Consider the following 15,698-nt stretch of genomic DNA (forward strand, 5'->3'; position numbering starts at 1 on the left):
TTAATTCTTGCGCATAAATATATTACAAGATAATTTAAAAAATCGTAAGCTGTGAAAAATGTATGTTTACAGATGTGCATTGGTAAAATAAAAAACTCTTTCACAATTAATTTTAAGAGATTTTGTTCACATGAATATATTTTGTTAGCTTTTTCATATATTTAGTTAATTTTAATTATAATTTCAATATATAACAATAAATTTAAAAAGACAAGTCCATCTCTACATTCAACCAATATTAAAAGAGTGACCAATGTAAGTATGGTATTCCGGCCAACGGCCACACCTTTTGTGCATGTCAAACAAATAAATTTAAATAATTGGCAAATCAATTGGACGAAATGAAAGAGTTCTGCCGCACCTGCGGCAAGACCATCGTGGCCGACCAGTGCCTCCAGATCTTCTCGCCGGAGGGTCGGAAGCTGCTGCAGTGCGTCCGCTCCATAACCAACTGCTGGGTGAGCACGAAAGCCAAATTCCTGTAGGTTTCCGTTTCCACTAAAGATTGTTTACCATTTTGCAGCTGCGGGATGTCCAGGATTTGCCCAACCACATGTGCCCGGATTGCCAGGTGCTGCTCAAGCAGGTCCAGAAATTCCGCCGGCGATGTGCCAAGATAGAGAAATACTTTGCCAGGCGACGGAGCAGGATGAATCTCGGCGAGGCCCCTGCGGCCGTGCCTCTGCAGCTTCCCGTCCAGCAAACAGCTGCTCCGGATCCGCTGGGGATCGACGAGTTGATGGCGGCCAGTGAAATCAAGGTGGAGCCCAGCCAGATCCAAGTGGAGCAGGGAGCGGAATCGTCGTATCTAGAAAATCAACTCGGCGAAGGAATCAGCTATGAGGATGCTCCGGCAGAGGACTTCATGCCCCTGCCAGAGGACTATGGAGAAGAACAGACTGAAATGGTGGCCACCAGCACCAGCAAAGCGGAACAGAGAAGAATCAAGAACAAAATCAAGTCCAGCAAGCACACAATGCGCATGGGCAGGAAGCTAATCCACGTGAAGGTCATCAACGACAAGCAACCCAAGCGCATTGTTGACCGAAACGGACCGAACGCCAAGCCCTGCATCTGCGAGCACTGCGGCCGGCAATTCAAAGACACCAGCAATCTCAATGTCCACCTCCTGCGGCACACGGGCACCAAACCCTTTGAGTGCGAGCAATGCCACCAAAAATGCTATACCCTCCATCTGCTGCGACGCCACCAGCTGAAACATACGGAGGGTCCCTACGCCTGCACTTTCTGCGGCCTGGAGTACAGCACAAATAGCTCTCGAGTGAGGCATGAAAGGTGAGTCGTTTTGGGTTTTCAATTGCTCCATTTACATGTCTTCATTTTACAGGGAGGCGTGCAAAAAAGGACGAGCTCCGCAGTCCAAGTGGGAGATCATCAAAAAGGGTGAACGCACATTCCAGTAAGTTTTTACACACATTTACCCGTTGTGTTGACTAATTTCCTGATCTCCTTCAGCTGTGAAGTGTGCGATCTCTGGTTCCTGCGCGCTGGAAACTTCACACAGCACATCAACTCCTCCAGTCACATTGAAAACGAACGCAGAAAAATACGCAAATCGAAATCAGTGCAACCTACCGCCATAAATACATGAAACAACTGCGGTTAAAAAACAATCTTTCGATTCATTCGTCTTCAAAAATTTGTTCTTGACCCGTTTTGCGAACATTTTCCTGATGAGTTTTGCTATTTGCATGAGTCTTCATGTTGTACTTGTAGCGGAAATGGACATTGCAGACCTCGCACCTATACAGATCAATGAGATTATATTTATATCACATTTAAAGAAATCCAACACACCCACCAGTAGGGACGTTCTCCGGTGTGTATGAGCTCGTGCTCCCGCAGTCGGGTGCGCTGATAGAATCCTTTTAAGCAGATGTCGCACTGCAGCGGCCGCTTCTCGTGTGTCATCTCGTGACGCTTCAGCTTGTTGGGATCTGAGTAGCTCTTGCTGCACTGCTGGCACTTAAAGGCGTTGGCATCGGTGTGTGATTTGATATGCCAGCCAAGCGCATACTTGGAGGCATAGTGTTTGTGGCACAGCTTGCACTGATAGCGCACATCCTCTCGTGGCTTCGGCATGGGCTTGGGATTGATTCGTTTCACAATCAGACGTGGGGCCGCATTGTGCACCTCACTGAAAGAGTGAAGAGGAATTCCATTAGCACGGAGATATAAGATACTTACTATTTACCACCAACCTTTCATGCTTTTGACGAGCTCCCGCATAGGCAAACGTTTCGCTACAGAAGCGGCATGCAAAGGGCGATTCGCCACGGTGACGGATACGGATGTGCATGTTGCGCATGTAAGCATCGTAGAAGGTCTTCGGACACTCGCTGCACTGGTAATTCTTGATCCGACTGTGCCGGAGCATGTGCATCTGCAGGTTGTGGGACATGCGGAAAGCCTGACCGCACTGGTCGCATACAAAATTCGGCGGCTTAGCCCGCAGCTGGGCACGTCGTATGAGGTTCCTCTCTTCTTTCGTCTTGGGGTTGGCTTTGCGCCTTGGATTTTGTTCACAGACTGCGGTTTTTCTGATCCTGGGCTTCTTTGCAATTGGCGCCTCTTTTTGGGGCCTTTGGTGACCCGTATATTGGTCTATCAGTTCCTTGAAAATCTTGGCGCCCAGAGCCACGCTAAGTGGATCTTGTGAGGCCAGCTCAGTGGATTCTGTAGCTGGTTCTTGACTTAATTGGTCATCCGATGGGGCTTCATCTTCCGCAGGCTCTTCCTCTGGATCTTCAATCTCTTCTACATTAGTGTACCCTGAATCCGATGCCAAATCGGGCTCTGAAGTAGCTTGCTCCTCATTCAGAGCCTCGATATCTGATTTATCTGGTTCCATTTCAGCTATGGACTTGGCCTGGCTGATCTTGAGCTCCGTGCTGATGCACATCTCCCGAAAATCGATGGCCTGGTCTAGGGCTAATACACAAGCAGAGCACATGAGCTGAGGTTCGTCTGGTTTGGGGCTGATCTGTAGAAGATAAGTAGTAGGATTATATGTGCTTGTTTATTAAATATAGTGAAATAATGACCAACCCACACACCGCTGATGACTTCTATGTGGAAGAGCAGGACACTGTTGGCCTGGTCAAAGAGATCCTTGGCACTGTAGTCCAAGGCGAAGTCCTTGTAGCAGATGCGGCACTTCTCCAGCTCATTTTGCTTTTCCTCGCCGATAAGCGGATCAAAATCCATTGCCATAGCCTCTGATAAATCCACTTTATCACTTTGTGGACTAACAAATGTTGGCGCCGCTGGATCTCTTGACTCGACCTCATCCTCCGCCAGGAGTTGGGCCACTAGTTTCTGGTTCCTGCGCCGCTGCGTCCTCTCCTGACGTGCTCTTTCCGAGGGACTTTCTTGGTTTTTGTTTAGGCTGGGAACGGCACCCGGTCGTAGAGTTCGCTTTTTGGCAAGGCCTGTTTAAGGGAGATAAAACTTTGTTAATCATTTCCAATAGCTTGATGTTGGGGCTAACTCACCCATCTCAAACTTAAGGGCTCCCTCGATGTCTTCGTCCTTGAAATGTGCTATACAAATGCACGGATTCTTCAGCTTCATGGAGTCCTCCGTAAACCCACAGAAGGCGAGCCAAAGTTTGAATGTTTCCGGGCATTTGGGAAACCGGAAGAAGCCGACCTGTTGCTGCTGATCCGGATCCCTTTTGGATTTGCTCACAAAGGCATTCCGGCAATTGGGCACGGCACATCTCATAATTTTAGAGGAAAGTGCGCAATGTTTATAAAAATTGTTATTTATAGCATTGAATTAGTGTGACCATCTGCCGCACGAGCATGGTTACCAACTGTCGAGGTGGTTATCATAGTGACGTCACAAGTTAGAGATTATTTAAAACGATAAAAAAAATTAGGGATTCCTCTTAAGTTCCGAAAAAAACATTTTTTCGTTCAAAAAATGAAACAAATTAATATTTGAGAATGATTTTGATTTAATTATACATTTCTTCCCGCCATTTCTCCAAAATAATTCTAAAAATATTCACACTTCTGAAACAAGTTAGAAAATAATATAATTGCGCACTAATAACATTAGAATCATTTATTTGATTTACATGCGAACCAATGGACTGTAGACAAAATATTTTCAGTTATTTTCTGAACTTATTGGGCACTTTCAAACAAGAAATAAACACATCTGCGTCGTTTTGCACCGTTAAAAAGGAAATTTTGTAATCCCAATTTAGTATGAATTTTACGAAAGTGTGAAGCATATGTACGTACACGGATAATATGTATGAGTAACTAAGACTAAGCTAGGGCGTAAGATTAGGATATTATATTTAAGAGAGTACGATGAGGGTTGGAAACGGACACTAGTTCTTGGTCTTCTCCACCCTGCCAGTCTTGACTCCATTAAGCTTCTGTTTGGTCTCCTGCTTGGCGGGCTTCTTGGTCTTCTTTTTCTTCTTCTCGAAGGAGCTGAAGTCGACGGTATCGGAGTCGTCCTCGTTGCCGTACTTCTCCATGAGGCGGTCCATCAGGGAACCAAAGTTGGACTCCCGCTGGTTGCGACGCGCCAGGATCATTTGCTGCAGATCGCCGCCGTTGTCGGCCAGATCCTGGTCGTCCTTCTCCTGCTGGCGGCGCTTGAGGCGCTCCTTGATGACCTTGGCCTCCTTGAATTCGCGCGCGTACTTCTGGTGCCGCTTTTTGCGCTTGGCGGCTGGCTCCTCGGTGAAGATCTTGAACTCGGGCACCTCTTCGCTGGCAATCATGTCCTGGACGATCTTCTGGATGCGCGGCTCGTCCTCCACCTTCATGAAGGGCACATGGTTCATCAGGTAGTTAATGCACCCCTTCCCGCCCAGATACGCCTTCTTCACGTCCGTGCGCTCCAGCTCCGAGTCCACGTACTCCTTCTCATAGTTGTTGATGTCCTCCTCGGAGATGGGCTTGAAGATCTTGCTCCAGAGGTCCAGCCAGGACGACAGCTTGGACTCCGCTTCGTCGTCGTCGTCGATCACGCCCTGCTCGTCGTAAAGGGCCCGCTTCTGGGTGTCGGTGAGCACCTGGTAGAGCTTCGACAGCACCTTGAACTTCTCCGTAGACTCCGCCTTCTGCTCCTCCGGCACTCGGTCGGGATGGACGAGCAGCGAAAGCTTGTGGTAGGCCTTCTTCACCTCCTTCTCGACGGCGCCCTTGGCCAGGCCCATCAGCTGGTACACATCCCGCGTCCCAAAGTACTTTTCGCACAGTTCCAGCGTCGACATTGCGAATTTTATTTTATTTTCCGACACAAACACTACCACAAAATGCGCCAAAACGCCGCGCCAGTGTGTCCGCGCGAGGGGTGGTCAAAATTCCTGGCTTGAAATGGTGCGAAACTTGGCTATATATGCTTACTTAAGGCCTCTCTACACCTCCTAATTTTCTAAATTAGTTTTTGATGTAAATAAAAAGTATATTCTGTGGCACTGATAACAAAGGATATTTAAATAGAAAAAGTTGTTACGTTGTTGTACCTACGTACAGAGATGCCACAGTCCTTCATCGCTGAGTTGTGTACAATTAATATTGATGCACATGAGAAACTTACGCTCAATGAGCGCTCTACGGGATAGAAAAGGTAAAGAAAACAGAAGTCAAGTTTAAACTCAGTATACACAACCACAATTTCTTTATTCACAAGCTTGCATATATATTTTTATTCTAAGCTATCTTAGCATAAATAAACTTAAAAGTGTTTGCATATATTTTGTTATTCTAAATTATCTTAGCAATTAGTAATGTACAATTTTTAGCTAACTGAAAAATAAGTACTACACAATGTTTACAGGTATAAATCTAGGTACAATATCATTAGCAAATGTTTGAATTCGTCCGTTGAATTCCCCTTCTAAAATGGTTCAAAGTCCCGCTAAGTTAGTCAAGAACTAATGCTTGCCCCTTTTTAAATGAAAATCGATATAAATATTTATTTTTATTCAAAAAATATCGATATTATATATTTTAAAAAATATTCGTATTTGTTCTTTTTCAACTCATTTTTTAAATTGCCTTTGGCCACACTAACAGCTAATCGCAACCAACTTCGCTTTACCGGGCATGACTTCCTTTCTTTCCGTTTTCATCGGCTGAAGAGAACAGTCATGGTAAGATTTACTCTCCTGAAACTAAGATATAGTACAGTGAACAGTGAAGTTGGCCGAGCTAACTAAAGTAAAGTAAATTGTTTGAAATACCAATAAATACAAGTGACTTTCCACAACCCATGGTAGCAATTTAAAAACTAAGCCGATTCCCTTGCTCTATCTTGCACTTGCAACATCCACGTGTTCACCTAACCTGAAAGTGAAAAGACCAAGATTGCTGATGGATTTTCTCCATTTTCCTTCCAGTCGCATCGTAAGTTCTCGGCGCCTCGCCATGGTTCCATGGCCTTCTACCCCAAGAAGCGCTCAGCTCGCCACCGCGGTAAGGTCAAGGCCTTCCCCAAGGATGACCCCAGCAAGCCAGTCCATCTGACCTGCTTCATCGGCTACAAGGCCGGTATGACGCACATCGTCCGCGAGGCCGATCGTCCTGGATCCAGTAAGTACTTATTTCGCTATATTTAACCAACCTACCCTTCCATGATGAGTAAACTAGAAGATTTATGGTTAGAACAAAACTGATTAACCGTGATTATCTCAACTAGGGCGGACTGATTGATCCACTCAATAGATGGAATTTAGAGAATTGTATAGCATGATTTTAATGGCTTGATTTTCTCCTGCCTTACAGAGATCAACAAGAAGGAGGTGGTCGAGGCTGTCACCGTTCTGGAGACCCCGCCCATGATTGTGGTCGGTGCCGTCGGCTACATCGAGACTCCCTTCGGTCTGCGTGCCCTCGTCAACGTGTGGGCCCAGCATTTGTCCGAGGAGTGCCGTCGTCGCTTCTACAAGAACTGGTATGTATCGAGGACCACGTGGTTTACCCCTCCCTTCTCCTTTCGGCGCCATTTTGTTTGCACCGGATGCAGTACACACACAGAAACCACCACGTGTTTTCTACTAGTCTGGATGATGATACGATGGTATCTGAATGAGCAAAATATTGTTGAGAAACCTTCTACCATCTGCTGCCTTCCTTCTGATCGGCCTACTAGAAAACACCTGGTTTTGTATACGATTTATCTGGGTTTTGAAAACCAAACTGTGTGTGTACTCCCCTGTAAAACCTACGTAGAGACCCCTTATTAAATGTAAAATGCAATCATAAAGTTCTTCGATCAGCTTGCTGAGAGAGCTTTTTAAATCGCTGAAGGTTGTGTGAGCTGTCAGGTTTTTGGTCTTGGGGCTCTGAGCCCCTGGTTAACTGAAACTACTTGACGAGTGAGCACGGCATGGAAGACCGCATCTCCGCTCGCCATTTGTTTGCGATGAGGTGCACTTCCTGTTCTATCTCGCCCTTACATAAACAGCAGCGCCGCTAAGAAGTTGGAGTTGTTGAGGCACCCAATGGATTGCGTCATGTCGCTCGTTTCTGACCAACTTGACCATCGTCTATCAGGTACAAGAGCAAGAAGAAGGCTTTCACCAAGGCCAGCAAGAAGTGGACCGATGATCTCGGCAAGAAGAGCATCGAGAATGACTTCCGCAAGATGCTGCGTTACTGCAAGGTGATCCGTGTGATTGCCCACTCGCAGGTAAATATCAATTGCTTATAAAACCCCCTAGAATTCACGACGTCCTTGGCCTTGTTGCGCCACTGGTGCTGGGTCCTCGGGCTCGGTGCCTTTGGTGCGCCTGGCCTAAAAAGCATTCGCGCTGTGGTTTCAATGCACAGTTTAGGGATGCAACGTCGAAGAGCAAACTGCCCCTCGGGTGGCGGAGCTTGATATATTCCAGTAACGGTGCGGAGCCGTTCAGGCGATGATAGCGCGGTTAAACCATATCACGCACAGCCCAAAAATCTTATCTAAAAGTGGATGAAACTAACTGAAGAATCCCTCTCTGTATCTTTCCTTAGATCCGCTTGATCAAGCAGCGCCAAAAGAAGGCCCATGTCATGGAGATCCAGCTGAACGGTGGCTCCATCGAGGACAAGGTCAAGTGGGCTCGCGAGCACTTGGAGAAACCCATCCAGGTCAGCAACGTGTTCGGCCAGGACGAGATGATCGACTGCGTCGCCGTGACCAAGGGTAAGGGTTTCAAGGGTGTCACCTCGCGTTGGCACACCAAGAAGCTGCCCCGCAAGACCCACAAGGGTCTGCGCAAGGTGGCCTGTATTGGAGCCTGGCATCCGTCGCGTGTGTCCACCACCGTGGCACGTGCTGGTCAGAAGGGTTACCACCACCGTACCGAGATCAACAAGAAGATCTACCGCATCGGTGCTGGCATCCACACCAAGGACGGCAAGGTAAGCATTGATCGCCATCATTTAAGAGACTTAAATCTAGAGGGGCTGTATAAATCTGTTGCACTGATGATAAAAAACCTAAAAACATTAACGACATCGAAACAATAAAAAGCTTGATGAACCGTGATATTTATAATGATAGGACTGATTACAGATCTCAGCCAAATAAGATTTAACTACTCGGTGTTTTCCCAATACTTCAGAGAACTAACGCATTTATTTATCTTTTACAGGTCATCAAGAACAACGCCTCCACCGAGTACGATCTGACCGACAAGAGCATCACCCCCATGGGTGGCTTCCCCCACTACGGTGAGGTCAACAACGACTTCGTCATGATCAAGGGCTGCTGCATCGGCTCCAAGAAGCGCATCATTACCCTGCGCAAGTCCCTGCTGAAGCACACCAAGCGCTCTGCGCTGGAGCAGATCAAGCTCAAGTTCATCGACACCTCGTCGAAGATGGGTCATGGTCGCTTCCAGACCCCTGCCGACAAGCTGGCCTTCATGGGTCCGCTCAAGAAGGATCGTCTCAAGGAGGAGGCCGCCGCTACCACCAGCGCTGCTGCCGCCGCCGCCACCACCACCGCTTAAGCAAAATTACGTGTCAACGTTTAATTGTCTGCTCGCTTCTACCGCCCACAGCTGCGGTAGGGCGGCGATCAATAAAAAGATTTTGGCTAAGCTAATGTAATCAATGTTTTAAATTTAAACCACTGGGGAAAGACTGCTTGCCTGTGCAATGATAGATATTGATTTGGAAATGATCTTTAATATAGTGTCTAATTTTTTTTTAGTCATTGTCGATGTATTTGAGAAAATCCACTACAATATCTTAGTGATATACGTTAAATATTAATTAGTAATAGGACGCTAGTCGATAGTTTACTACCAATAAATAAAAACCAACTGAATGCACAAACCTCTTATCGCTTAGATTCCCATACTTAAAACCAATGTAGATTTTAGCAATTTATTTTGCGCAAGCTTTGTATAACAAAAGAAGTTCAAGATCATTGGTTGTCATTATCAATCGAGTCCATTACAGTTTTTAGAAAACGTGGGTGCCCTCAACGACCTTCTCGTTGTCGTAGATCTCCTTGGCATAGCACAGGTTAGGATAGTCGAAGGCGGCTCCATAGCGGTTCTTGCATCCCGTGGTGGACTTCTCTCCGGGAGTGTAAACGGGCTGGCCCACGATGTTGGAGGTGGCGAAGTTGCAGGTCAACACGAAGTGGTTGTAAAAGTCGCGTGAGAAGCGCACGGCGGCACATCCCACATGGGTGTTCTTCTCAGCCACGGAAATGGTGAACTTGGCCACATCTTTGCTGGGCAGCTCCTCCGGGAAGCTGGCGAGGATCTCTGGAGAGGCGTTCGAGCGCTGGGCGAACCAGTTCTCGATCTGCTCCTTGATTAGCTCGGCATCGGTGTACTCTGTCTCGGCCCCACTGTAGCTGAAGATGGCGTTGTTCTGACCTGCGTATGCGAATCTCTCCGTGCTGCGACACTTGTCAGGAAGAGATTCACAGGTGTGCACGTTGAGCAGGGCCAGATGAGAGAGCTCCTCGCACCAGGACATCTTGGCCATGCGAATCGCCTTGGGTAAGCCTTCTATTTTGCCTCCAGCCACGTTGTTTCGCAGTTCGTTGAAGAGGGTAAGGATAAGTTTGTGATGGGGCTCTATCTTCACCTCACGCACATCCTTGGGACAGTTTTCGCTGAAATTCTAGAGGGGAATAGGGATGAGTATCGAAAAGAGTTAGGTAACGTTACTAACTCCTTTATTATTGCAGGCTATGTGCTTATCCAGGCAAGTGGGCAGAGCACAGTAGTCCACTGCAATGGTGGCTCCGATCAGGAAGGCTAGTACGATAATTGTCTTCATGGTGATCTCCTGAGCTGGCTTCTCACTGAACTGCCTCTAGTCCAGAGGGGCTCTTTTTATAGGAAGACTGCCACAGTTATTCCTCGAATTTCAACAATCACCTGCGAAATGGGCAGCTGTTTTCGAAGGAATCTCTGGTTTCAGCTTAAAATTCCTAATAATCATGTTGGTTACTTAACCTGGCAGTGCTCCTATCCTCTATAAAAGATGGAAATAAGAGCCAGTTGAATCAGTCGCAATTCAGTAGCAAACCAAGCAATGGCTTTTACCATTTTACCTGGTTTCCTGCTCCTGGCGGTTGGCCTTTTTGGTTCATCCTTAGCTGTGGACTATTGTGCCCTTCCCACATGTCTAGATAAGCATATAGCCTGCAATAATAAAGGAGTAAGTAATGATACCTTATTCTTTTTGAAACTCATCCTTCTTCTCCTCCAGAACTTCAGCGAAAACTGTCCCAAGGATGTGCGTGAGGTAAAGATCGAGCCCCATCACAAACTGATCCTGACCCTCTTCAACGAACTGCGAAACAACGTGGCTGGAGGCAAAATAGAAGGCTTACCCAAGGCGATTCGCATGGCCAAGATGTCCTGGTGCGAGGAGCTCTCCCACCTGGCCTTGCTCAACGTGCAGACCTGTGAATCTCTTCCTGACAAGTGTCGCAGCACGGAGAGATTCGCCTACGCTGGCCAGAACAACGCCATCTTCAGCTACAGCGGGGCCGAGACAGAGTACACCGATGCCGAGCTAATCAAGGAGCAGATCGAGAACTGGTTCGCCCAGCGCTCGAACGCCTCTCCAGAGATCCTCGCCAGCTTCCCGGAGGAGCTGCCCAGCAAAGATGTGGCCAAGTTCACCATTTCCGTGGCTGAGAAGAACACCCATGTGGGATGTGCCGCCGTGCGCTTCTCACGCGACTTTTACAACCACTTCGTGTTGACCTGCAACTTCGCCACCTCCAACATCGTGGGCCAGCCCGTTTACACTCCCGGAGAGAAGTCCACCACGGGATGCAAGAACCGCTATGGAGCCGCCTTCGACTATCCTAACCTGTGCTATGCCAAGGAGATCTACGACAACGAAAAGGTCATTGAAAACGCAATGGTGTTTTAGGATGATATTGTATACGGATTAATGGGATTATGAGAGTGGATTGTCAAAACTCCTTATTTTAAGTGTGCTAAGATAATAAATTTAAAATATTAACGTAACGGCTTTTTACTTTTCAGTCAGCTGTTCTGCCAGCAAGTGGGCAGTCTCTTTTGGGAAAAGTAAAATACCCTGTAATTGTGTTAAAAGGTAATTACTATACACCTGTTTTCTGAGTAAAATTTAATTACAAAATAGGAAGGGAAAAAATTTGATCCATGAACATTTTTTTGTTATGTAACAAAGGCTGTAATTTTATAGTAGAAATTTTTAAATATAAAGTTAAAAATTAATTATAATTAAAATAAAATACAGGGTATCCCACAATCGTTTATATTCTTTTCATAGGTCTGATTTATTTTTGTAGAAATTTTGTAGCCGGCTAGAGATGTTACGCGAAGCTTTAAGGATCGGCAGCCGGCGATGGTATAGCTACAAGTCCGTCCGGCGTCCGAATCTGGCTGGCACAGGTGCTCCGAAGGTGGAGCCGGCGAAGGAGCAACCAGGAGCATCCTCCACAGTGGAAAATGGTCATGGCAGCCTGGCCAAGCAGCTGCGGGCCAAGATTCTGGCCACTGGACCCATTCCCGTGGCGGAATACATGCGCGAGGTGCTGACCAATCCTCAAGCTGGCTACTACATGAACAAGGATGTGTTCGGCCGTGAGGGTGACTTCATCACCTCACCGGAAATATCACAGATTTTTGGAGAGGTAAGATATCTGCGTTAGAAGTGTTCCCTCTGAACCTTTCCCTCCCCACAGCTCGTGGGGATTTGGCTTGTGAGCGAATGGCGTAAGATGGGCAGTCCCTCGCCCTTCCATCTGGTGGAATTGGGTCCTGGCCGCGGTACTCTGGCCAGGGATGTGCTGAAAGTGATCACCAAGTTCAAACAGGACGCCGAGTTCTCCATGCACATGGTTGAGGTTAGTCCATTTCTGAGCAAGGCGCAGGCACAGCGCTTCTGCTACACGCACGACACCCTGCCGGAGGACTCGCAGCTGCCCTATTACCAAATGGGAACCACGGCCACCGGGACGAAAGCCTTCTGGCACCGCCGGCTGGAGGATGTCCCTCACGGATTCTCCCTAGTGCTGGCCCACGAGTTCTTCGACGCCCTGCCGGTGCATAAGTTGCAGCTGGTCGATGGCAAGTGGCAGGAGGTGCTTATCGATGTGGCTTCTGGTGGTGCCAAGGACGCGAAACAGGCTGACTTCCGGTATGTCCTCTCACGCAGCCAGACGCCCGTGTCGAGCGTTTTCCGTCCCATGCCTAACGAGACGCGGGCCTGTTTGGAGTACTCCTTGGAGACGGAACGCCAGGTGGGACTCCTGGCCGAGCGCATTGAACGGGATGGCGGCATCGCCCTAATCATGGACTATGGACATTTTGGCGAGAAAACCGACACCTTCCGGGCCTTCAAGCAACACCAGCTACACGATCCCCTGATCGAACCGGGTAGCGCCGATCTCACTGCCGATGTGGACTTCAAGCTGGTGAGGCACATCGCAGAGACGCGCGGAAATGTCCATTGCTGCGGACCCGTGGAGCAGGGACTGTTTCTGCAGCGTATGCAGGGAGAGGCTCGACTGGATCAACTCATGGCTCACGCATTGCCCGAAAACCAGCAGATAATCCGCTCTGGTTACGAGATGCTCACGGACTCCGCGCAAATGGGCAGTCGCTTTAAGTTCCTGGCCATGTTCCCCGGCGTGCTGGCTTCCCACCTGGACAAATATCCCGTTGTTGGATTCAGTTAGTAATTGCAGAATTAATATATGTTTTTAAGGATTTAAATATGTTGCACATGATTGTTAAACAAAATACAAATGTTATTTCTTCTGGAATGATGCATTGATCGCCTGCATCTCTGTGGCGGTGAACTGGAGCACCGCCGAGATGGCGTTCAGCATGTGACGCTTGCCATCCGCGTCCCGGGTAACAATGTAGCTGATGATCACGTTCTTCAGGTACTCCAGGTTGGCGCCCTCGCGCGTCTTGCAGCGTTCTAGTCTGGAATGGAAAGGGGAGCGTAGTTAACACTACTCCTTGTTAGAGACTATCAGAAAAACCCACCTGTCCACCTGCTCCTCCAGGCACTCGATCTTCTCGTGCATTTCCTGTTGAGATGTGACCTTATCCTGGATGGCCTTCCTCAGCGTGGACTCGGCGGCGTACTTGGCCTTGCGCAGGTTTGTAATTTCGATGTCCTTTCGAGCCAACTCATTGGCGTAGTGCAGCATGTGGCAGTTTTCGCCCAGCGACATTTTCTTGGAGCGCACCTTCAGCTTCCGTTCCCGCTGCTCGCCCTCCACCTCGACACTGTCGGCATCGGATGAATAGTTAAAGGATTCTGCAGTGGCTTCTAGTGTGGGAGTGGCCAGTGTGCTGCCCACACCGCTGGCCGAGTGAAAGACCTCGAAGGAGGTCTGTAGCGTCTTGATCTCCTGCTCCTTCTCATCGAGAAGCTGCAGGGATCTCTGGCGCTGCTTTTGCAAAAGCTGCTCGAGTTCATTGAGCTTGCAGCGCGTCTCGTTCTCCAGCTCCGCCTTGGCCTCCTGCCACTTGGTTCGCTCGCTCTTCAAGGCCAGGCGTAGCTTCTCGCCCTGCTGCTTCAGATCGATCTCCGCCTCGTCGATGTTGCGATTCAGCACCTGCACCTTCTCCTGCAGCGTCTGGATGTGCGAGTGCTGGAGTTGGACCTTCTGTTCAAGTAGTTGTCGTTGCTGTTTGGCTGCCTCTAGCATTTGCTGGACTCCCTGGAGCTGTTGCTCGCAATGGGCGTGGCTTTCGGCACGCGTCGTTGTTTGGCCGCTTAGAGAAAGGATCTCGCCGAGATCCATGGGATTGGCAGATCGGGCATTGGCATTGGTAAGCAGTTTCTTCAGACGCACCATCTCGTCCACCAGCGTGGCCACGTCTACATCTTCACTAAGAGCTTTTAAGTTGGATGTGGGTCGGACATGGGCCTGCTCCAAATCCTGCAGCTGCTGCTTAAGATCGTGGATGCTCTCCTGATCTTGCTGACGCAGGCGATCGTAGCTGCCCACTGTGGTGCTGAGCTCAGCGAGTCGTGCCTCCAAACTTGCCACGCGATCCTCATGCAACGCCGCCTGCCTGCGACTCTGATCCTCTGCCCGCAGCACACGTCTTTGTTCCTGGCGAATGGCCACCGCATGCTGATCCTTTAGCTGCTGCATTTCCAGGCGCACTTGTTGGATCAGAGCAGCGCTATCCGCACTGGCGGCCGCCGCTGCAGACTGCTCCGCCTTGGTCTGGTATTGTTTCAGCTGCGAGCGGGCCTCCTTCAGCTGGGACTGCAGTTCCCGCAGTCGACTGTTCTCGGCCTCGTTGCTGGCGAACTGGGTCTTGAAATTGTTCAACTGCATCTCGATGTTGTCCTTCAGATGGCGCTCGTCGGCATAGAGCTTCTGCAGCTCGCGGATCATGAGCATCTGGTTGTTTGTCTCCTTCTCCCGCTCTTGCCGTTCCACAATCCATTTGGCCTTGACCTCGTCCACGTCGCTTTTGGCCCGTGCCGCCTGCTCCTTGGCGCGTACATGGAGCTCCTGGATGGTCTGCTCCTTCTGGGCGATTTGGCTGCGCAGTTGCTTCTTGTCCGCCTGGAAAGAGGCCTCCATGCGGGATTTCTCGGCGGAGAGAGTGGCTAGCGAGTTCATCAGGGTGATGATTTGGGTCTGGAGTTGACCTTCGACAGGAGGAGGAGCAGGAGGACCTGAAGTTCCCTCTGCAGCTCCGTCCGCGGAATCTGTACTGGTGTTTTGGGACTCCACCTTCCTGGTCGGGGATCCGGAGTCGCCCACTGCCGTGGCCTCCGCATGCGCCGCCAGACTCGTCTCCAGCGCCTCCTTCTCCTTCAGCAGTCCCTTGTAGGCAGTGACCACGTCTGCAAATTGGATTAATCACCCGGAATGCACTGGGAAGTCGCCAAGAGCTCACCTTTCAGTCGCTTCTCGTAGCGCCCCAGCTGCTCCTTCTGCGTGGACACCAGCGCCTCCAGTTCCCTTTGCCGCTTCTCCATCTCGCTTTGAGTGGGATTAAGTCGATTAACTTTTAGTTGTCTTGGCTTTTCAATTTATTTCTCTCCCGTGGCATTTTTGCCAGTGCAAATGCAATTAACAAATTTTAGCAGCTGGCAGACGGGGCTGCCAACTTGGCTCTTTACGGAGCTACTAAATATAGTCAAGAACTGTGCAATGAATAACTTAAATTTACCCGTTCTATAAATATTTATACTTTTTAATATTAATAA

The 15,698-nt window shown here is 48.8% G+C and overlaps 9 protein-coding genes and 2 non-coding genes across 12 annotated transcripts in view; 6 read left to right on the forward strand and 5 right to left on the reverse strand.

Annotated features, from left to right (window-relative positions):
* Positions 1-15,698, reverse strand: part of RpS25 (ribosomal protein S25) — a 234,165-nt gene that overhangs the window by 1,021 nt on the left and 217,446 nt on the right. The window lies entirely within an intron of this gene.
* On the forward strand, positions 256-1,634 carry LOC108006007 (transcription factor Ouib). Its single transcript, XM_036818537.3, has 4 exons — positions 256-458; positions 524-1,296; positions 1,349-1,420; positions 1,477-1,634. The coding sequence occupies exons 1-4, from the start codon at positions 342-344 to the stop codon at positions 1,610-1,612; spliced, it is 1,098 nt and encodes a 365-aa protein (XP_036674432.3). The 5' UTR covers positions 256-341; the 3' UTR covers positions 1,613-1,634.
* On the reverse strand, positions 1,624-3,817 carry LOC108006036 (zinc finger protein 2). Its single transcript, XM_065866026.2, has 5 exons — positions 3,516-3,817; positions 3,070-3,452; positions 2,223-3,004; positions 1,823-2,158; positions 1,624-1,764 (listed from the first exon to the last, which is right to left on the reverse strand). Exons 1-5 carry the CDS (start codon positions 3,745-3,747, stop codon positions 1,644-1,646), a joined length of 1,854 nt encoding a protein of 617 aa, XP_065722098.2. The 5' UTR covers positions 3,748-3,817; the 3' UTR covers positions 1,624-1,643.
* LOC108006041 (J domain-containing protein CG6693) lies at positions 4,067-5,344 on the reverse strand. Its single transcript, XM_017069485.4, has one exon. It carries the CDS (start codon positions 5,261-5,263, stop codon positions 4,367-4,369), a length of 897 nt encoding a protein of 298 aa, XP_016924974.4. The 5' UTR covers positions 5,264-5,344; the 3' UTR covers positions 4,067-4,366.
* Positions 6,022-9,084, forward strand: RpL3 (ribosomal protein L3). Of its 2 annotated transcripts, XM_036818425.3 has the most exons (6): positions 6,022-6,145; positions 6,392-6,584; positions 6,777-6,945; positions 7,548-7,683; positions 8,007-8,396; positions 8,630-9,084. In XM_036818425.3, the coding sequence occupies exons 1-6, from the start codon at positions 6,143-6,145 to the stop codon at positions 8,987-8,989; spliced, it is 1,251 nt and encodes a 416-aa protein (XP_036674320.2). In that variant the 5' UTR covers positions 6,022-6,142; the 3' UTR covers positions 8,990-9,084. The 2 variants fall into 2 exon arrangements, with proteins under 2 accessions (XP_036674320.2, XP_065721640.1); XM_065865568.2 differs by lacking the exons at positions 8,007-8,396; positions 8,630-9,084 and having other exon boundaries at positions 7,259-7,620.
* LOC118877983 (small nucleolar RNA U43) lies at positions 6,626-6,704 on the forward strand. Its single transcript, XR_005014584.2, has one exon. It is a non-coding gene; the product is annotated as a small nucleolar RNA U43 (small nucleolar RNA).
* On the forward strand, positions 7,055-7,135 carry LOC118877978 (small nucleolar RNA U83). The gene has a single exon (XR_005014579.1). It is a non-coding gene; the product is annotated as a small nucleolar RNA U83 (small nucleolar RNA).
* Positions 9,355-10,331, reverse strand: LOC108006044 (antigen 5 like allergen Cul n 1). Its single transcript, XM_017069488.4, has 2 exons — positions 10,173-10,331; positions 9,355-10,121 (listed from the first exon to the last, which is right to left on the reverse strand). The coding sequence occupies exons 1-2, from the start codon at positions 10,278-10,280 to the stop codon at positions 9,447-9,449; spliced, it is 783 nt and encodes a 260-aa protein (XP_016924977.4). The 5' UTR covers positions 10,281-10,331; the 3' UTR covers positions 9,355-9,446.
* On the forward strand, positions 10,531-11,488 carry LOC118877902 (SCP-containing protein C). The gene is made up of 2 exons (XM_036818426.3): positions 10,531-10,664; positions 10,716-11,488. Exons 1-2 carry the CDS (start codon positions 10,539-10,541, stop codon positions 11,388-11,390), a joined length of 801 nt encoding a protein of 266 aa, XP_036674321.3. The 5' UTR covers positions 10,531-10,538; the 3' UTR covers positions 11,391-11,488.
* LOC108006050 (protein arginine methyltransferase NDUFAF7 homolog, mitochondrial) lies at positions 11,781-13,222 on the forward strand. Its single transcript, XM_036818423.3, has 2 exons — positions 11,781-12,138; positions 12,190-13,222. Exons 1-2 carry the CDS (start codon positions 11,815-11,817, stop codon positions 13,183-13,185), a joined length of 1,320 nt encoding a protein of 439 aa, XP_036674318.3. The 5' UTR covers positions 11,781-11,814; the 3' UTR covers positions 13,186-13,222.
* Positions 13,177-15,597, reverse strand: GCC88 (GRIP and coiled-coil domain containing 88 kDa). Its single transcript, XM_017069478.4, has 3 exons — positions 15,386-15,597; positions 13,502-15,332; positions 13,177-13,438 (listed from the first exon to the last, which is right to left on the reverse strand). The coding sequence occupies exons 1-3, from the start codon at positions 15,465-15,467 to the stop codon at positions 13,258-13,260; spliced, it is 2,094 nt and encodes a 697-aa protein (XP_016924967.3). The 5' UTR covers positions 15,468-15,597; the 3' UTR covers positions 13,177-13,257.

The sequence above is a fragment of the Drosophila suzukii genome, chromosome 3 (genome assembly GCF_043229965.1).
Source record: "Drosophila suzukii chromosome 3, CBGP_Dsuzu_IsoJpt1.0, whole genome shotgun sequence".
Classification (NCBI taxonomy): domain Eukaryota; kingdom Metazoa; phylum Arthropoda; class Insecta; order Diptera; family Drosophilidae; genus Drosophila; species Drosophila suzukii.